At 32.9% G+C, this 21,275-nt stretch overlaps 4 protein-coding genes and 1 long non-coding RNA gene across 5 annotated transcripts; 3 read left to right on the top strand and 2 right to left on the bottom strand.

The window, feature by feature from the left end:
- Positions 1–202: 202 nt before the first annotated feature.
- Positions 203–8,623, top strand: CalpC (calpain C). Its single transcript, XM_075300919.1, has 2 exons — positions 203–1,551; positions 5,815–8,623. Exons 1-2 carry the CDS (start codon positions 839–841, stop codon positions 7,130–7,132), a joined length of 2,031 nt encoding a protein of 676 aa, XP_075157034.1. The 5' UTR covers positions 203–838; the 3' UTR covers positions 7,133–8,623.
- A 165-nt stretch (positions 8,624–8,788) lies between these two features.
- On the bottom strand, positions 8,789–10,593 carry scw (screw). The gene is made up of 2 exons (XM_075300920.1): positions 9,900–10,593; positions 8,789–9,837 (listed from the first exon to the last, which is right to left on the bottom strand). Exons 1-2 carry the CDS (start codon positions 10,303–10,305, stop codon positions 8,903–8,905), a joined length of 1,341 nt encoding a protein of 446 aa, XP_075157035.1. The 5' UTR covers positions 10,306–10,593; the 3' UTR covers positions 8,789–8,902.
- Positions 10,594–10,738: 145 nt separating this feature from the next.
- Positions 10,739–11,156, bottom strand: LOC142230272 (mitotic-spindle organizing protein 1-like). Its single transcript, XM_075300922.1, has one exon. It carries the CDS (start codon positions 11,078–11,080, stop codon positions 10,814–10,816), a length of 267 nt encoding a protein of 88 aa, XP_075157037.1. The 5' UTR covers positions 11,081–11,156; the 3' UTR covers positions 10,739–10,813.
- A 2,474-nt stretch (positions 11,157–13,630) lies between these two features.
- LOC142230267 (uncharacterized) lies at positions 13,631–14,938 on the top strand. Its single transcript, XR_012720631.1, has 2 exons — positions 13,631–13,978; positions 14,139–14,938. It is a non-coding gene; the product is annotated as an uncharacterized LOC142230267 (long non-coding RNA).
- Positions 14,939–16,193: 1,255 nt separating this feature from the next.
- Positions 16,194–19,486, top strand: Dip-C (dipeptidase C). Its single transcript, XM_075298699.1, has 3 exons — positions 16,194–16,286; positions 17,582–17,600; positions 17,818–19,486. The coding sequence occupies exon 3, from the start codon at positions 17,824–17,826 to the stop codon at positions 19,264–19,266; it is 1,443 nt and encodes a 480-aa protein (XP_075154814.1). The 5' UTR covers positions 16,194–16,286; positions 17,582–17,600; positions 17,818–17,823; the 3' UTR covers positions 19,267–19,486.
- The last annotated feature ends 1,789 nt before the right edge of the window (positions 19,487–21,275 follow it).

Below are 21,275 nucleotides of genomic sequence, written 5' to 3'. Positions count from 1 at the left end.
ACCAACAACTCTATTGCAATAGAAATTATACTGGTTTGTGATTTGAAAATAATGTAACAACCACTTAACACATAGTCGTATTTTAAGCCACTCTTATCGACGTTACCATATTTTCAAGCTGATGAAAAGTGGCAACATAGTTGCGCATGCGCATGCCTAGTTCCAATTGTCAATTAAAACATTCCACATTTCTGGTTGGATTTTTGATGTTTCCCATTCGGGTGGCCACGTTTGCGCAGCCTAACTACTTTATTTTTGCCTCTTTGCGTTCTACCATTATTTGCGTGTGTGATTTTATTTTTCATTTTTATTTTCTTACAACTTTCACTTTGTGTTTGGACAAACGAACTGCAACGATCGGGTGGTAGTGTGAAATTTTGGTTTGTTGTTTTCTCGAAATTTTCCCAAAACAAGGTCATTTACAAGTGTTGCTTGCAAAAATACGTGATTGGAAAATTAAATAAGTCTGCATACAAAACAAAAATATAGTATTCGCCCCTTTTTTGGAAAAGGGTTAATAAACGAATACGGAATACAATTTGACGTGGAGTGCTCTTTGTGGTGTTCAATTAGAAATTACGTAGTCACTTAAAGTAGTCTAGTATCCATCGTCGTCGATGGTTATTGTGTCAAGAGTTTCTTTTGGTAAAATCTTGTTAAAGCAAAAAAAAAACAGCAATAATATAAATAAAAACATATGGAATTCTTTGGAAACTAAAACGCCCACAAACTTTATCGCACATAAAATTTGATTTGAGCCTAAAAACAAAAATCCACAAGTCAAGTGGCAAGCAAAGGTGTTCGTTCATGTGGTTTTCGCACCTTAAAACGTAAAGAAATGACGTCAAAATATGAACGTATCAAAAACGAGTGTCGTGCTAATAATGCTCTGTGGGAAGATCCAGATTTTCCAGCGGTTCAATCATCAGTGTTTTACTATCAGACACCACCATTCACATTTCAATGGCGGCGCATATCCGAAATTGTCGACATCAAAAATGCCTGTTTTGTCAATGAATCTGAGAATTTCGATGTTATACCAGGAAAAATGGGTGATCGCTGGTTAGTGTCATGTTTGGGAGTTTTGCACTCTTTACGTAATCTCTTCTATCGCGTTGTGCCAGCCGATCAGAGTCTGGACAAGGCCAATGGTGTTTTTCGCTTTCGCCTTTGGTGGTGTGGTGAATGGGTTGAGGTGTTGGTGGACGACCGTTTGCCTACAATAAATGGACGTTTGGCTTTTTTACAGCCACAAGGCTCGATTTGCTATTGGGCCTCATTGCTGGAGAAGGCTATAGCGAAATTGCATGGTTCTTATGAAGCTCTCAAATATGGCACTCGTTCAGATGGTTTGAGTGATTTGTTGGGCGGAGTGGTGGAATGTATACCCATCAAAGCTAACAGTACGTCGGAATTGATACGCCCTCAACAGCTGAAAGCCCATTTGGATACAACATGTATTATAACGTGCATTGCAGACACAGCAGTGGCCCAGCACAAAAATGCTACTGAACGTTTGCCAAATGGCATAATTCCTAATGTTAATTACAGGTGAGTTTCTATTCTCTTTATTGTGAGCTCTATACAGTTTATGCGCTTGGTTGGAAGAAGTAGTGTAGGTGAACTAGATAAAACTGCAGGTGTTTAGGGATTTCGTTGGCGAGTAATAAAACATTAGGAGATTTGGAGATAAGCCGATGTATAAATCCTTGGAATAGTTTAACAATTAACACCAAAAATATTTGTTTTTCTTCGATCACGAAATTAATTGATCCAATTAATTTTTAACTGAAATGTCTGCAATTAAACAAATGATAGTATCAATCACCAAAGTCAATTAATAAATTAATTGATACAGAAACATTGATACTTTTTCAATTAAAAAAAATTTGTTGAATTAATTAAATTTTTAATAAATAGAATATTTTTTAAAACTCAATTAAAATTTTAATTGAAAAAATGTTCGTGATCTTTTTTCTGTGCACTATAGACTCATCTTGGATGATTTTACCTATTCCTATTACATGCATTCGTTATAAGGTCCAATATACATCGCCCCACAATGAATTTTTGCTAGCGATTCACATCTTGGTCTAACGGATACATATTTCATTTGGGCGCCAATAATACAGTTGTCCAAAAATGTCTTATTGGTGCGAGCAATGTTGCCAAATATTGAGAAGCGAAAATAGGAAGCTCAAACAAATTTTATAGCAGAAAATAGCGCTAAATTTTAAATGGAACTTATTAAATTGTCGACTTAAAATTGATTAATATTTACTATTTTCAATAATCAGTACGAATTTGAATATTTTTAAAGGTTAGCAAACCAATGCATCACGTTTCATACCTATAGAGCCCATATCTATGAAACCGAAATAAATTCGAATTCATAATGCCGTCAAGCAAGAGTAGGTTCGCGAAGTCATATCTGGATAAATCTTCGTAGGGTAGCTAGAGGACGGATACTGACATCATATGCTGAATTTTTATCTCCAGAAAACTGTGGATCGGTATTTATGAAGGCTGTACCTAAATTGGTCCGAGACTACACGCTTGCACCGCCATTTGACTTACATCAACAACTACTACTTGTGAAAATTTTCAAGCCCATAACTTGGCTCGTTCGAAAGCTAATATGATTTTAACAGACAGACCGGCGTATAGGCTATATAAACTCACCAAGACCTAGAATATATACATACACTTCATGGAGTCTGAGACCAATAATACGGTTGGGTTTGTGTAACTACACACAAAAAAAAATTTTTCTGATTCAATCACGAAATTAATTGATCCAATTAATTTTTTAATTGAAATGTCTTCAATCACAGAAATGATAGTATCAATTAAAAAATTAATTGAAGGTCAATTAAAAATTAATTGATCCAATTAAAAAATTAATTGATACTATTAATTTTTGTAATTGATTTTTGTTTCAATTAAAAAATTTGTTGATTCAATTAAATTTTTAATTGAATGTTTTTTAAAACTCAATTAAAATTTTAATTGGAAAATTTTTCGTGAAATTTTTTTCTGTGTATGTACATTAATGCAAGTTTTGGTTTATCTGAAATTGCAGTGACAACACAGCTATTCTAAATGTAAAATAGCTAAATAGGCACCACTTTAATAAAGATGTAAAGAAATGTAAAATTTCCATTAGAATTTCATTCTGAACTTTAAAGCCCACAAAAGGGGAAATTTCTGAAACCCATAATGCGTTAGTGTATTTTTGCATGATTATCGATTGTTTACATTTTGTTCCCATAAAAAATTCTGTGTTATGACCAGGATTTTTCGAAAGTCTTTCGTACTTCGGGGAGAAAAATAAATTATCGGTAAAATCGGAAAGAAAGTAGTTCCATAGATAACTATTGGTTAAATTTGAAGTACCTCTATGAACACTTTAGTTAAATACGCTTTTTTTTTAAATGAAATTTATAAATTTGTCATAAGGCCGGTATGCACCTCTAGCGAAATTTTCGGTAGCAAAAATTTATTTAAGTCTACAACAAAAAAACAGGGCTGTGTACACAAATTTTAAACCAGCTAATCGTTTTTAAAAATTGTTAATATATGTTCCAAATATTCCTCAAATAAATTGTTTATTATTTACAGACCTTTTAAAACTTTTACGCACACAATGATTGTAATAAATTAAATGTTTGCTGCCAAAATATGCTTTTAACAACCCTGTTATTTTCATTAGAGGTGCGTACCAGCTTGCGATATTGAACGCTACCGAAAATTTCGTTAGCATAAATAGCAATGCATTTCTTATGGGAATGAAATTTTTCGGTAGAGGTGCATACCTGCCTATAGAAGCAAAAATTATGTGTAATTTTTTGCTGAGTAAATTAGTACAGTTGGATAATTTTTTGCCATTCATTTAATTCCTAATATCGCCATCTCTACTTTTGTATTGTGCAAATTGAATTCTTTCAAATTTCATAAAAATATACGCACTTCTTCACATAAGCAATTCAATATAAAACATTTGTATTTTTTTACATATAGTCTGTGTAAGATTTCTATGGCTCAGTCATAATCGAGGATGTATGATAATGACTTTAAAAGTCAGAACTAAGTAGTACATGATACTACAAAAGCAAACACCGTGGGATGTCAACCAATGCACACAACGTTCTTTTTGATCTACTGGTTGAAGTTTATGAACAATATTTTATTCAAAATTTAAAAAAGAGTGGAAAAAATATTTATAGAAAAGTTTGTCCCATATCTACGTGCCCAAATATGGTCGATTAAAGCATTGTTTATTGGACGGATGTTTTTTTTTTTGCCAAAGTACATTTGCTTTTACTTCTCAACGGTATGCCTCCGTTTAAAATAACAGTTGTTTGTTGCCAAAGTATGTGACATGAATTAATTGATTCATTTAAGAGAATTTATGAAATTGTCAACATATAATATTCTTCCATTATTTGGGACGAGCACAGACGCTTAAAGGTTTGTATTCTCGCACATACTAAAAAACAGACTGCAAGTAATGTGCCAGGTGCTAAATTAAAAAAAAAAAAAACTACTGAACGCTATCAGTAAATACTTTGATTCAGATTTGTTAGCAAACGCAAAACGTATCTAATAGATTATCTTCCTTTTTAGTGGAAATGCCCTGCAATTTTTTGTCTTGCGCCATACAGAGTCTCAACCTACGATTTTCGTTTTGAAATTTTCCACAATCCAATGCAATTTTCCTCATAAACTAAACCTTTATATAAAAATCAAACACCTTTATATAAAAATCAAATGCTAAGATTATACTATGACATGGTTAATATCACCATGATATGGCTCCAATGATTTTTTTCTTTAGTTTTAGTGAATATTTTCTTTTATGACCGAGTCGTTGCATTTATAAATTTTAAAAAAATTTTCTTTTTTCTATAAAAACAGCCCAGCAAAAAGTGTAGTTGAAAAAGAAATGGAAATGTTGTTTGTAGATCTGGAAGTGGTGCAAAATCGCATCAGAAACAATGAGTTTACATGGGCTTGTCATAGGGTGGAAGTCATCTTTTTAAGCATCCACTGCATTGATTCCGCATCAATTCTTCAAATGTGTTGTTATTTCAGAATTTTGAATTCCGTTGTTTACTGTTGTATCATAATTTGACAAAAAAGATCAGATATTAAGAGCAAGTACAAAAAATTAAGATTACTTTTAATGTTCTATGAAAACTCCTGGATTATCTGTTTCGTTGGTTTCTGCCAAACGTATTTTGGGGCAATGGCATCTAAAAAAATTAATAGAAAAAGGTCTTAGCTTAAATAGCGATGAATATCTTATGGGTAGAGGAATTTTCGCTCACGAAAATTTCCTAAATAATTTTGTATGGTTACGAAAACCCTTTATTAGCACCAATTCAAAAAAAAAAATTATAGCCTTCAGTTACTCCTGTTACCCAACAAATGCTGTATCCATTTATATATTTATTTAGTTTATTTAATTTAAGTCATTCAAATCCTTAAAGCCTTAATTAAAATGAACTACTCTAATGGATATTACAATCTTACATGAAAATATAAATAATAACAATCTTATAGAAAATTGAACTAGCAATCTTAAACCATTTTTTTAAATGAGTAAATATATACATATTTTTTAATTTTTTGTTTTTATTATATGTTCGCAAGTTTGAAATTTAATAATAATATTTTTAATTTAAGAATATTTTAGATCCCATTGAAATTAAAATATATTTTTATTCTGAGTGAAGAGACTACTCATTACTCTCCTATTTTTATATAAATTTGCTCAGTATTTTAACATATGCATTTTCTCTCTTCACATAGGCTTTGTTCTCTGGATAAAGTGGAAACTCTTCTGGGTGATGCGGTTCAATTGGTCCGTATCAAGGACCCTCTCAAATGCAATGCATTTGCAAACAATAATGATTTTGAAGGCGATTGGTCCGCTATGTCAGCAACCTGGGAGCGTGTATCGGTACAAGAACGTGATCGGTTATTTGGACAATTAGATGTTGGCGAGTTTTGGATGTCTTTTCTGGACTTTACACAGACATTTTCTAGCCTAGAAGTTATATACTTGGATGCAGACACGGCAAAAGACGAATTATCACTTCAGGATAGGCCAAAACGTTGGCAAATGAAAATGTTCCAAGGTCAATGGAAACGTGGAGTAACCGCTGGTGGTTGCCGCAATCATGAATCATTTCACATTAACCCTCAACTCCTAATAAACATACCAGAAAAACAAGAAATTGTGGTGGCGTTAAACCAACATACGGCCGTTGAACCAAAAGTCATTGGATTTACCATGTACAAAATGAGTGGAATAGCAGGTTCAAAAGTTAATCAAAAAATTACCGAAAGTTTACCCAAAGAGTTTTTCAGAAACCATCTTAGTTTCCTGAATTCAGACTATGGAAACACGCGGCACATTACTTGTAAGTGTCAATTAGAAGTGGGTCAATACGTCCTTATGCCAACCACATATGGACCAGGAGAAGAGTCCAGCTTTACAGTGCGTATACTTGGCACATTACCATTACGATTGTCATTATTGGAAACACAAACACTAATGCTATTGGACCCATTTCCGGTGCTCAAGAATGAAGCGGATTCAATAAAAATCAAAAATGTATGTCAATATGAGCCAGTTTTTATGCAACTAGCAGATGAGAATAAAACCATCAATTGCTTCGAACTGCATGAACTTCTGGATGCCTGCCTACCAAACGACTACATAAAGGGTTGTGCAAATGTCGACATCTGTAGGCAAGTCATTGCACTGCAAGACAAAACTGGAACGGGTCGTATTAACTTTATACAGTTCAAAACTTTTATGGTCAATTTGAAATCATGGCAAGGCGTTTTTAAAATGTACACCAAAGAGAAAGCCGGAATTTTACGGGCCGAACGTCTTAGAGATGCTCTCTATGATGTAGGCTTCCAGTTGAGTACTGATATTATGAACTGCATCATGCAACGTTTCATACGTAAAGACGGAACATTACGTTTAAGTGATTTTGCATCGGCAGTTCTACATTTAACAGCAGCTTTTGATTATTTCCAACGCAAAGACCATAATCAGGATAATGTTATTGAAATAGAAATGTCCGATTGGATAAAATGTGTTTTGCGTTGTTAACAACGACACTTGTCTTTCAAAATTTCGAAATAGGTAAATTGAAACAAAATAGTTGGCAAAAGAAAAAATATAGTCTAATTTAGTATTTATTGAATATTACTTTAATCTTAAGGATCCATAATCATTATCCATGTTCATTAATTTTTGTCTTCCTCATAACATCATCCTTGTGTGCTATAGAAATTATATATATACGTTATGAAATTTAGATACCATTTAAGTTTACAATACCAGATTTGTGCAATTATGGAGTTTTTCCATAAAATTTCTAAATTTATGCATACGTTCAGAATGTGAAATTTCATATATTATAGTATGACCTGTATTATATAATGAGTTTCCAAGAAACTTTCAATAAAGAGGTATTTTCTTCGTTCAACTTCATCCTTGGCATACATATAGATGGGATAAAATAATTCGAAATTCTCGTGCAAACAATAAGAAGTGTGCTCCATACCAATAGCAATTCATTTTTATATGTAGCCTAAATTTTCGCAGGGGATATGCATGTCGGGCGTGAGGGCGAAATGCAATAGTCCTTGAAAAAGAAACAGTTATCGGATTTTACTAGCATTCTATAGTGGCTATGATTTTAAGTGAGGACATTCTATAATTTTAATTTTTACCATTACATACTAAGATATTGGAAAAACAAATTTTTAGAAAGATGTAGGGGAAATATGGCGATTTAAATTCGTTGTTGCTACTGTAAATAGATGCACATTTCTTATAGGTAGAACGATGTCCTTTTGTCCATTCTTCTTCTATTTCGAAAGGCTTTATATTTGTTGCTGTTGAGTAGGAGTCGATCGTATACAATATGCGCCAAGAAGAAACATATTAATACAATTTGAATGAGTTCTCAGGCAAAAACGTTGAAAATATTTTTCGAATTCGAGTGATTGTTTTTCTTTTGATGGGGTTTTGTACGATTTACGTGTGAAGTCTTAAGTTAAGTCCGATGAGTACTTACATTCTGATGCTAGAGAATAGTAGGAGTAATTATTCGCTTAGTACATTCTCGTAGAAGACAATTGTCGAAAGGCCGGATTCGTATTTTTATTTTCACGGCGTATGTTTTTTCTAGCTAAGGCAGTGAAATCAAAGAACTTTTGGTGCCGACTACGGTAAATATTTCTTTCAATATTATCGCAGAAAAGGGTTTAACAAGTTTCGCTGTAGTCGATGTTTGGTAAGCCACACCATGTGATCCAAAAAAGGTTACATGAATGTAAAGTGGCAAAAAGGTAAATACAGGCCTGTACTAAGTTTTTTCATTGAAGGAAGCCAAAGGCTGCGTATAAAATTCTGAGAAACGTTGTTATCAACTCTCGACGGGGAATTTAAGCCAGGTGTGCTGTTTTTTTAGGTATATGTAAACAATCAAAAATTGTCTTTTGACCTACTAAATAAAATTTATTATATTAATTAATAATTTTGTATAAATAACAACGCAAAAAACAAACAAAATTTTGGTACTATTGCAAATAATCTATATATTGAGTTTAATGTTATTATCGAGACATATAAACTTGTTTCTTAAAAAGTAAGATTTTAACGAACGCACTCTGCAAATACCCAGTAGCTTATGTAAAGAAATATTACCAAGTCCTTAAATATATTTGTTGAATAACTCAATTTTTAATATATGCACACTTATTTTAAGTTATATTAATTTTATTAAATTATATTTATAAAAAAAGAATAATAATTAAATAAAAACTAAACAAAAAATCTAAAGTTTCTTCCACCCCCATATAAAACTACGTTTCAATGGCAGCCACATTCCTTGGCTACACTTTGTGGATATTTGCTTAAATTCACACTATCCTCATTTAGATAATGTAATATTGATATGGAGCCTAAAACGGTGGGTACACAACAAGGTTTTGGCAAATTCGGTTGTTTTAAATGCATTAAAGTCTGAACAATTGCATGGTTGGTGGCATTCATTTTAGAACCTAAAGGAAAATTGCACTCGCCTCCACAAAAGAAGGCCTCAAATTTCTTTGGTGCAATAACCCAATCGTGCATATGCAAATCATTGAAGTCCAAAGTAAAATTTAAACGTTCACAAGTCTTGGGCAACTTATAGATCTCCTGTATTGGTTGTGGTGGTGGTCTTCGTTGGTAAAAATCAGCTTTTCGTTTTCGTTTGATGACGTCACGTTTGAAACGTAATTTCTGGATTTTGTTCATCAACTCTGGCCCATTAAAGTAACCAATAATAAAAGGTTGTAAATCAATCATTTCGTCAGTGACATTGGGTTGTACCATGCCCAAATCGCTAGGCAATATTTCAATAGATTTCTTTTCATGAGCCGCATTTTGCATTTCCAATGACACGCCTATCACCAACTCATTAAGTCGATTGACCTGTGAAGATTTATGTTGAAGCCATCTGCTCAATATGCGGGTCATATTGAATTCTAACCAGCCTTTATGCGTGGTTGTTGTATTCACCGACGCCAAAATTCTTAAAGCACCAGTATACTGTTTACGTGACCACACACGTTGATAAATAGATATAGATGCTTGCTGGGTGTCAGTATTCTGAACGAATTTTCCTAAACTAGGCTGTTGATAGAGACGCAACGCTGAGTGTACCAATTGTAAGTCACGGGGTACATCGTTTGTGTTAAATCCAATGATCATATCAGTGGCGATAGGCAAGTCAGCAATATTTGAATTTGGCGCCAATATTTCTAAAATAATTTTTGTAAAAATTTATAATCAAATTTAAACAAATGCTAATATTAAAACTTACTTTTACTAGAAAAGGTTATTATATTGTTACACTTTTCAATTTCCATGCGATCGAATTTTGTTATAAAGCGTTCATCTCTTAAAGCTCTTCTCTGGCGTCCTCGAGTTAAGTGCTCTCTTACGTGATCCAATTCTTCCTCATTTTCTGTTATATCATTATAGACTTCCAGAAGAAATTTCGATGCCGAATTTTTTAGAGACATTTGCCGTTTCAAACGTTCGTGGTGATCTGGCCCCAAACCCAGAATATCAACCATGTCAAATTCATATCCATTTAATTCTTTTACATCATTATGTACTGGCAATTGGTCAATAGTCTCCATTATAAAATCGGATTTCATATTTTGTGCAAACGTAACTATTATAAATAGAACCCAAGCAAGCAGTATACTGAACAAGTTTAACATTTTGTGATGTTATTCTATTGCCTACTGGATTCCAATTGTCAACATATGGTCTAGGGTGATTACATTTTATATATGTTGAACTTATCCTAAATGTAACGGTTTGTCTACCTGAGGAATGCGACAAATCTTATCTGATTTATGACGATTTAACCGTTTCACTCTATACCTGTTGTATCCTAAAGGTGTGGGTAATTTCAGTTGAGGTAGTATAACTAGCAAAGTGTTTTCAATAAGAAGTGTTTTCTTGGAAAGGATCACATGTTTAAGGTAAGTGGGATGGAGGATTTCTTTAGTGAAACATATTGCATAAACCAAATAGACCTACATAATTAAGGTATATAACATATTATATAGAAAATGTTGATTTACACGAGCAGTACTTGTTTTTCAGCCATCTGCATATCCTATTTCACAATGGAAATGAAATTAACAGTTTATTTATCATTTATTTTTTTATTGTAAAATCGAATATCTTAAACACTAAACAATGCTTATTGGTTACACATGACTATTGTTCTTCATTACTTCGTAGTGCGGATACTTCCCGTCGTATTTGTGTAATTACTTCAGCCAATGCCTGAGGATGAACACCAGCTTCAATTAGTTTTATGCAAGTATCCAAACTTTCCGCATTCAGGCCTGTGTTCAACAACTGTGAGATTGCATGAATATTGTTGCGTATAACCTGAGACTGCTGAAGTTTCAAATAATTACTTCCATTGACTTTGTTTGAGCCTCCATCAAGGCAGTCTCCACTACCAGGTTTATTAGACATCTGTTTTAAATGTTAACAAAATCTCATCCAGATTTGACAGATACGAATAGAACCCAATAAACACAGGATGAGCGTTTTTCAAATGCAACAACTTTTCAGTTTGAGGGTAAATATAATTTTCAACATAAATTCAACTTGACTTGAAATAGCTCATCTTCAATACATCTTCAAATTGTTTGCGAATTACTTCCATTTTGCCAAAATGTTGACGAAATCTTTGAAAAGGTGTTGAAGATAATATGAGAAAACTTTGACAAAACACTACCCTAAAATGCAACGAAAAAAACCATGTGGTTTTCAATACTTATTTGTGCAACGAAGTTCGTGGTCAATTGCAAGAAATTAAAAAAATGGAAAATTTTAGACAAATAACCAAATAGTTTATAAAAATAGGTAAGTGAAAATAAAAAATGAAATAAAACTTTAAGGAAGTCACTAAATGTATATCTCTTTGCAGAAAACTAAAATTATGGATTCTACGTTCTTGAAAACATTAAAAAGCTGACCGATGAAAAAATGGTGGACAATTAAGGTGGGTATTAAGTTCGAGTTTAGCCGCTAAAATCGCCATTTTTTCACGATTACTTTTCTTTAACAATACTTTTTAAGGAATACAAACTTTGTGAAAACTTGCTTTGGGCTATTCCCCATCAAGTTATAGTAAAATCTGCAACAAATATGTATAATTTTATTCCTTTTTTTATTGATTTAGTTTTCACTTTAGTGAAAAAACTCGAACTTAATACCCACCTTTAACTGGAACTGCTTCAAATAGTTTAAAATAATTGGTAAGTCAATATGCAAAATTAAATCAACACTTTAGAGAAGTCACTAAATTTAAATCTCTTTGCAGAAAATTAAAACCTTTGGATGCTACATTCTTGTAAACATTAAGAAGCTGACCAATGAAAAATGAGTTGCTTATAGACAAGAAAAAGTTTCCAGAAGCATTACAAGTGCAACCAATTAAAATTGTTAAAAACAACAAATTGTTGAAATCAACAACTTCTGGATGAAAATGTGCATCAAATCGTCAGTTTAATTCATATGCTATTATCAGTTTAAAATGGATATTTTGTGAATTCGTTCTGCTGGAAATCAATTCTAACACGCGGTCCAGTACGTTCCTAATTTCAATTTGCCCGCATGTTAATAAATTTTAATGCTGTTTTATGACACCAAAAGGAAGGAAAACGAATTATCAATGCAAAAGTGTTTACTAATAATGTTTAAGATATTTAAAGTTTTGTTGTATGTTTTTTTGTGTTCTTGTTTGTTGATATGTTTAATAAGATTATTTATCAATTGGTATTGTAGTGTATTATGTAGTGTAGTGTATTATTATATATTTTATTTTGATGAAAATGAATAAATTATACAAAATTCATAGAATTTTGGCTTTGACTTTCAATTTGAAGTGGGGATATCATTCATACAAATTTAGGTTGAAAAGTATTTGACTCGCATCGAAAATTGTTTGACAAATTATTGAGTAGCGATGCATTTCAATTTGAGGATAACACTTGAGATATTATTGCTAATGTGTTGAATTTCACTGTTGAGGGTAATGTCTGTTTTTTGTTGAGAACGCGATTTTCTCAACAATTTCTCAACTTGAATATTACCCTAATCCTTTGAAAAAATGTTTGAAAAATTGTTGAAATTTAGCATTTTTCAAACGTTTGTGTTTATTGGGAATGGACAATGTTATACGAATTTACGAAGGAGATGGGTATTTAGGTAAATAACATACCAAATTGAAAAGCGTTCAAAATTATTTGTTATAATTGCAGAGAGAATGGAAAGACAAGAGGACGAAAAGTTCTCTTGTGCGAAGAAAACAAAAGCTTTGGTATTACCGACTTGGCGATCGAAGCGCTGTTTTGATAAATTATTTATAAAGGCATCGGCTGTTATAATTTCAAATTGTCTGCCAAAAAATTTAATAGAATGAAAAGATTTATATAAAATAATATATTTAACTACACAGTAGGTTCTAAATCTTTTTTTCCTTACGTTTCTTAAAGTCGGCAGAGAACTGAACTGGGTGAAGCCGACGCAAACTGTATGATATTTGAGACAAGCGCCGACAAAAACTGCATGATATTAGAGAATTTTTCCTCATGACTGCCACCTATTGACGCAGTTTCGCTTCACAGTTTCGTCCTCTTGTATTTTTATTCTCTCTGATGATTGCGGCAAAGATGTTGCCAAATTTCTATCAAATGAACCTGATTCAAACAAAATTATTTTATATTGGAAAAGCAAATATTTGGACAAACTCAACCTTTACAATTTTAATATTACGTTCACAATATTTGGTCGAAATCCTCATACATTTCAGTAGATTTTCAAATCCTCATAGATCTCAGTAGATTTGTAATAGGCAAATATTAGCTGGCTCGTAGAGGATTTCAAAAAAATCTTCTTCAAAATCCCCTATACTGCCTTGTACAATTGTGGTTTTAGTACTAAAAATGCGCTTTTTGGAACCCTGTCCCATTTTTCCATGTGGATGAATGTGTGTGCACATACGGGTTTGTGTTTATATTGATATATTTACAAACAGCTGTTAAATCCTCAAATCTACGAAATCTCCTTATTTTGCCAGTCCGAACACTGGAAATTTGTAAAGAGATTTGGGTTCTAATAGTGAAATTTCGTTTCTAGTGCGAACGTAGTATGACAATGTGTTCAATCGATTCAATTCTTTGATGACAAAATAATGCTGTAGTATCGATTATGCCTTTGGACTTAATTTATATTGTGGCCATTATATGGGATATGTTCGACTCGACCACTGTCGTCCGGATAAATTTATAATATGCACGGCGCATAATAATTCTTCTCTTATTTCTTTCTTTCAAAAAAAGTTAAAACGTTCATAATTATATAATTGTGAGTACAATAAATATGGGCGCCGAAGCGTAAAAATAAGTTGAATAAATTGTAATTTTTTCGACCTGCTTTTTTTCATTGTATTTTGGCCTTATGTTCTTCAAAGCCTTTTTTATTCGTATTTTCTATGAAATTTATTTATTTATAATGCGCTTTACAGACTATCACACCCAGAGAAATGGTTGGTTGCAATTCGATAATTACAATGATGAGGAAATGATGTCAGTAACTTATTTTTTGTTACAAGAACAATGTTTTGATTATTTTCCCCATTATACATTAAACACGACCATAAAAAAGTTCACAGGATCAAAACGAAATTCCCATAACCATTCAATTGGTTACAACAACCAATGCCGATACATTTGGTTTTATGCTGCATAAAATTCTTGAGCTAACCACCAGCATAGTGAGACCTACATCATGGGAATCAACAAATGGTTGGTACAACCAAAAGTTGAGTATACTAATAGAATCTTAGTTCAATTATAGGACGGGCGTAAGATAGTTGTTGCAACAAATAAATATTTATATCAACATCGACATGGTAAATGGTATGACGCTACAAAATTTGCAAAACGGAATATTACAAAAGTTTCCATAAAAATTGCAGGCTTCATACACCAACAAACACAAATACTTTTTACGGCAAGCGAGCTTTTTTTTTATTGTATTAAGAATACAGGAAGAGTCTAAGTCGATCTGTATTTATATCTAGAGGCTTAAGGAAGAAATTTCTGGCAAGTATATATTGAATTAGGTTCTGTAGTTTGACCACATAATTGCAACCTAATAATCATCTGTCATTGGTACATTACCTATAAAAAATTGTAAATTGTAATGTAAATTGATCTCACATATATGCAGATCAAAGCCTCTGTTGTTAGCACCTTTTGTATTTATTTTCGTAGTTTATTATGATTGTAAATCTTGTAATAAATTAATAAAATCTCAATATAATCTGCCCTTTCATTTGATATTGGAATTTGGTTGGAATAATAGTAAAGAAAATCGAGGGCGGTTGCACCAACAAACAAAACAATTAATATGAAATTGCGACAACCAATGCAAAGTTGATCCAACATACTACCATGTAGTTACAATTGCCAAATGTTAGTTGTGCTGACAGATATCATTGATAGTTGATGGAGCCACCTGCTTTCGGTTGGCAAATAATTCGGTTAAAGCAACGAATTTGTTTTCCGTCCGGAATAACTGCACCCAGTGTGTCGGATCAATACGACTTGTCGGCGATGACTAAATAATCGGTAAATGTGTTATCGATCCCATAAAACTTTGTAACTATATAATAATAGTTAAATAAGCCTGCCTTCAAATACCCGTCGGACGTGTTAGCAGCACACATTCCACCTCAATGCAATTCATTTGCCGCTCTACCCTTCTTTGCCGAAGGTGGCTACCAAAAGAGACATATCTGTGGCCGAGTGTAGCCTGAACAAAGTACGTAAAGAAGTCATAAACTTATTTGAAGAACACCTATGCCAGATGTGTTGAGAGGGCGCATCTCCGCATTATTGCACCTATATTATAACAGGAAGGGGTACTGTAGTTTAAATTAAAAGCCTTTATTTTTAAATATTTTTAAAATATGTAGAGATCTGTGTACATGAGATGAGGATTCGGTACTTGAATGCATCCCCTCCTGGGGCATGACACGACTCTTTTATTGGTTTGCTTTTTATTTGTGGTTTTTACCTGAAATTACAGAGAAATGATGCATTTTGTTTGCAACTCCCTTAAATTTTTTGCGGAAATTATTTCCAAAAAGTGTACCATTATTTTTCCCCTTTTAATGGTAATACCAATTGTCCCCCAGGGAAAAGTTTCGTATTTTGTTTCTAGGGAGTTGTTTTTTTCTGAATTGGGCCAATAGTAAAGTTAAAATTGAAAACTTTACCCAAAATTCGACAAAATCCATCTGAGGTACTACATAAGCAAGATCGCCGTCAACAACTCGATTAAGTGAACACCAGTTTGGTGCTGTATAACGATATACAAATTATTTTAAAATCCCAAAAATTCGGGATCCCGAAAAGATTTATAATACTCTATCTCGAATGTCAGCCCTAAAAAAGAGATATTCATAAACAATTGAAAGTTGTTTTAAGGCCGCTACCGCAAAGTAATTGAACTCTGCTTTGAGCCAATGTAAAACAGCTGATTTTCTATCTTCCCAGCCCTGTCTTCGCAATCGCAAAAAAAAAAAACAAAACATGAGAAAATGATAACGTATCCAACTGCAAGAAAGACCCACAAATAATAAGCTGTTTTATTGTAGATTCGTATTAAAGGCCTGCACAAGACGTCTTATAAGACATATCAAGACATTTTTGTCTATTGAGGGTCATTGTTTACTCTCATTTGTTCCCGCAAATCATTGTATTTTTCCCTACACATGAACTATTATCTTGTGTGTACAAATACAAAAACTCACGCCAAACACTATTTACATATTCAGCATTTGCAAACTTACACACATCTCGCGTATTTGCAAGTTTTATATGGTGTACCTATTGTATTTCCATCTCCACGCTAGTAAAATGTATAAAACCACCACCATTTGTTTGGAGTTGTGAGTAAGTGAGAGAAGGAGAAACTGAGAAGCAGAAGAGAGCAATATAATGTCAAGTAGGGATGCCATATCACAATAAAACGAATGCTTTTATAGCTGAAAGCAGGGAGATTGATGGTAATTGCGGTGGTAATCAAATTCCTAAATATTTTTTGGTTTAAACTGGTAATATTACTACTAATAACTGACTATTTTCAGACTATTGCACCAGCAACTAACAATGAAAATATAACGGTTCACATATGAATTCTCTCCATTAGTGTTACCGCCTATTTTGCCGCTGCATGTAAATATAAAACTCCAAAATCGCAATATTTTCAATAAGCATAGAAAAGACAACCATATTATGTTATTTGAATTTTGATATATAACATAGGTACCTTTATGTTTAAATAACTAATAAACCAACATTCGTTATTTTTAAATTAAGTTTCTTTGCATTTCGATTAATAACATTTAATTAAAGGAGGTGATTCAGAGTCGATCGGTATATATTTTATGGGGTCTAAAATCAATATTTCTGGTAGGCACATTTTTTGTTTTTGTTGTTATTATACCCTGACCACTATTTAGGGTATAAAAATGAATGTAATTGATCGAAACACAGTCAAAAAATACCACTTTTTCTTCCTACAAGTTGGCAACTCTGACTAACAAATGCACCACAAAAGCATAGCAAAGCAAAAAGATGAATCTCTAGGAATACTCGGTCGCTATGCTTCGTGTCCCGAGTATTTGATGTTGTTTTGTGTTATTTATTCATTATCGATGAATGTGTTTATGCATTTTGCCTTTGCAAAGAGAGTATTTGAGTTTGCGGGATCAGGGCAAATATTGGAAGTACGAGTATTTGTTGAAATAAATACACACTATGTTTAATTTGCTCAGAGCTTCTTCGGTTACAAATACTATTTGTACTCTCATCTATACTCTCATGTCTTGACTTTGGCCGTAAACACCATTTGGTATTTGCCTGCCAAATACATTTGTGCAGGCCTCTAATTCGTATTGCAGCGGAACAATTACAAAGTAAGTGAGCGGAATAGCTAATTCATACAATAAAAAAACTAGAAAAGAATAGGTCAGCGATAAAGCAAGTCATTTGAGTTGCTGGATAAAAGACATTTAAAATGGGTGTTTTCTTTGATATCAAAATAATTGCCGAATTAAGACTCGAAGAAAACGACTTGAAATTTATGTATAGAAATTACATTGAATATTAACTTTCTATTTCATACTTTCACAGGAGACGATGGCATCGTTCCAAATGAGTCCATCCACTTATGCAGTGCCTATGGCTTTGTTTAGAAAAAATCGCCGCAATTTGTGTGCTGCACTACGTGGACAATCTGCGGTAGAGAAACGAACCTACGTACTCTTGGAGGGCGGCAAAACTGTAAGTTTCAACGATACGGATACAAGTTATCTCTTTCGCCAGGAATCCTATTTTCAATACCTTTTCGGAGTGAAAGAACCTGATTGCTTTGGGGTGTTGAATGTAGATTCAGGAGAAGCTACACTTTTTGTACCTCGTCTACCAGAAGAATATGCAACATGGATGGGTCGGTTGCATACATTGGAAGAATTCAAAGCTATGTATGAGGTTGAAGAAGTGCGCTTTGTCGATGAAATACCAACGTTCTTCGAGAAAGTTAATCCTAATCTTATTTTAACTTTGAGTGGCGTAAATACTGATAGTGGCTCACGTTCCGAACCTGCAAGCTTTGAGGGTATTGAAAAATATGTGGTCAATTGTGATTTATTGCATCCCATTGTTGCCGAGTGCCGTGTAATAAAAACACCAGAGGAAATCGAAGTTTTACGTTACGTCGCCAAAGTATCTTCTGATGCTCACATCAAGGTTATGCAATTTATGGCTCCAGGTCGTAGTGAATTTGAAGGAGAATCAGTTTTCTTGCATCATTCTTATTCTGTCGGTGGTTGTCGCCATACTTCATACACTTGTATTTGTGGCAGTGGAATTAATTCTGCAATCTTGCACTATGGTCATGCTGCGGCTCCCAATGATAAAGTCGTCAAGAATGGCGATATGTGCCTCTTTGATATGGGTGCCAATTACTGTGGATACGCCGCAGATATTACTTGCTCTTTCCCAGCAAATGGTAAATTCACTCCTGACCAGAAGTTCATTTACAATGCTGTATTGGATGCTCGGAATGCCGTTCTAAGCGAAGCTCGTGAAGGCGTTTCCTGGGTAGATATGCATCGTTTGTCATGCCGTGTAATGTTACAACGCCTTAAAGAAGGCGGTATGTTGAAGGGAGATATTGATGAAATGCTTGCCGCTGGTTTAGCAGGTATGTTCCAGCCTCATGGACTTGGCCATTTAATTGGCCTGGATGTTCATGATGTTGGCGGATATTTGCCCGGCCAGCCCCCACGCCCCGACGAGCCATGGCTAAGTAAGTTACGCTTTGCTCGTATCCTTAAAGCTGGAATGTATGTCACAGTAGAACCTGGATGCTATTTCATTGAATCCTTAATGGATAAAGTTCTAGAAGATCCCATTCTCAACAAATTCATTGTTAAAGAAGTATACGAACGATTCCGCTCCTTTGGCGGTGTGCGCATAGAAGATGATGTTCTTATTACAAAAACGGGCAATGAGAATTTTGCTATTGTCCCCCGCACTGTAGAAGAGATTGAGAAGTGTATGATTGAAAGAAGTTCTTAGTTGGGAGATTTACATTGCAGATTGTAAATAGTTGTATAAATATTTGATATATAGGGGGATTTATAGCTTGATATACTTCCAATGTGTATGCTATTCACATCGACAAATGTAAGTATGCGTGTGAACAAATTGATTGGACAATGTGGGTTGTTTTGATAAGAATTTTTGTATTGATAATCGTATCTATGATAAATAAAATTGTATAAAAGATTAGATTGAATTGTTTGTCTTGTTACTAAATGGAAATAATCAAAGGGATTACTTCAAACATGGTTTATAGCAGTACAGAATATCGTAGGATTTATTATTAAAACTAAATTTGATGATTAGAAGCACAATTCTATACCACAATTATAAGAATTAAATGAAATTTCCGAAGTTTTTATAATCGACTCTCTATGATCTTAAAACTCATTGCACATTGCAATTAAAAGCTGTCCTATTTTTATATTTGACTCAATGACAAGGGTTGCTCCCCACTCACGGTTGCCACTCGAGCAAAAAAAAAATTTATCAAGATTTGGAGCAGATTTTACCAAAAAAGTACCAAACAAAAAAATCTTATTTTGTCAAAATTTTATTTCTATAAAAATTTTGTCATTATTTTATTACTATAGAAATTTTAGTCCTAATCTTATTTCTATAGATTTTTTTTCAAAATTTAATTTCCTAGAAAATGTCAAAATTTTATTTCTATAGAAAATTTTGTCAAAATTTTATTTCTATAGAAAATTTTGTCAAAATTTTATTTCTATAGAAAATTTTGTCAAAATTTTATTTCTATAGAAAATTTTGTCAACATTTTATTTCTATAGAAAATTTTGTCAAAATTTTATTTCTATAGAAAATTTTGTCAAAATTTTATTTCTATAGAAAATTTTGTCAAAATTTTATTTCTATAGAAAATTTTGTCAAAATTTTATTTCTATAGAAAATTTTGTCAACATTTTATTTCTATAGAAAATTTTGTCAAAATTTCATTTTTATAGAAAATTTTGTCAAAATTTTATTTTTATAGAAAATTTTGTCAAAATTTTATTTTTAAAGAAAATTTTATCAAATTTTTATTTTTGTTGAATATTTTGTCAAACTTTTAGTTTTATAGAAAATTTTGTACCTCTTAGTTGGAGAGGATATTTTGCAAAATCTACCAAAACAATTCTACCAATCTACCAAACAATAAAAAAATCTAGCATTTTTGATAGAATTCTACCAACTGTGCAACCGTGTCCCCATTACGTATTTTACGATAGATAAGATTTTATATGGATTATTGTCAGCCTTTTGTGGTCACAAAGCTGTGGTTCTAATATCGAAGATAGCGCTAAGTCCGAATGGCAATATGATAACATGTTACTGCAGGGTATATCAGTCCAATATATCTTAATTTTCACATTAAAGAAATAAAAGAACCCTTCGGCCTTCTTAATTTGAAAAGTGTTGAATTTATCAAAATGCATTTATGCTAAAAAGAATACGAAAACTGAAAACTCGAAAAGTCAATTTTTATAAGATTAAAAAAAGTATACTTTTCGATTCCCTATTGTAAAACTTTTAACATTTTTTAAATTCTACGATAATCGACTGTTATACTTTTGACAGGTATAGTGGCACCCCGTTTTTTCGGGCTCACATAGTTAGCAGTGCATAGGGAGTGTACTTTTTAATTCATTATACCCTTCACCACTACTGTGGTACAAGGCATAATAAGTTTGTGCATATATATGAAACGCCAAGAAGGAAAAGTCTGAGAACCGTCATTTAGTATATCGATAGTTTTAGAATTAAATTTGGAGTCGATTTAGCGATGTCCGTCTGTCTGTCTGTACAGTACAGCTCGCAGTTTAGGTCCGATAATCCTTGAATTTGGCAATCGGTTCAGATTTAGATATAGCTGCCATATATGCTATCACCGATCTGGTCATAATTGACGTAGTTATCATCGCATTTTCCTAAAATTTCGCACAACCAAATATTTTGGGGCTCTCGTAAAATATGCAAAATGTCAG

This window comes from Haematobia irritans, chromosome 3, assembly GCF_050003625.1.
Source record: "Haematobia irritans isolate KBUSLIRL chromosome 3, ASM5000362v1, whole genome shotgun sequence".
NCBI lineage: Eukaryota > Metazoa > Arthropoda > Insecta > Diptera > Muscidae > Haematobia > Haematobia irritans.
Note: the sequence above shows the minus strand (reverse complement) of the source record. Positions and strands in the feature narration are given on the sequence as shown.

Coding starts and splice junctions, on each gene's coding strand:
- CalpC (XM_075300919.1), top strand. CDS start 839: ATGACGTCAAAATATGAACGTATCAAAAACGAGTGTCGTGCTAATAAT. Junction 1,552..5,814: donor ATTCCTAATGTTAATTACAG/GTGAGTTTCTAT, acceptor CTCTTCACATAG/GCTTTGTTCTCTGGATAAAG.
- scw (XM_075300920.1), bottom strand. CDS start 10,305: ATGTTAAACTTGTTCAGTATACTGCTTGCTTGGGTTCTATTTATAATA. Junction 9,838..9,899: donor AATAACCTTTTCTAGTAAAA/GTAAGTTTTAAT, acceptor AAATTATTTTAG/AAATATTGGCGCCAAATTCA.
- LOC142230272 (XM_075300922.1), bottom strand. CDS start 11,080: ATGTCTAATAAACCTGGTAGTGGAGACTGCCTTGATGGAGGCTCAAAC.
- Dip-C (XM_075298699.1), top strand. CDS start 17,824: ATGGCATCGTTCCAAATGAGTCCATCCACTTATGCAGTGCCTATGGCT.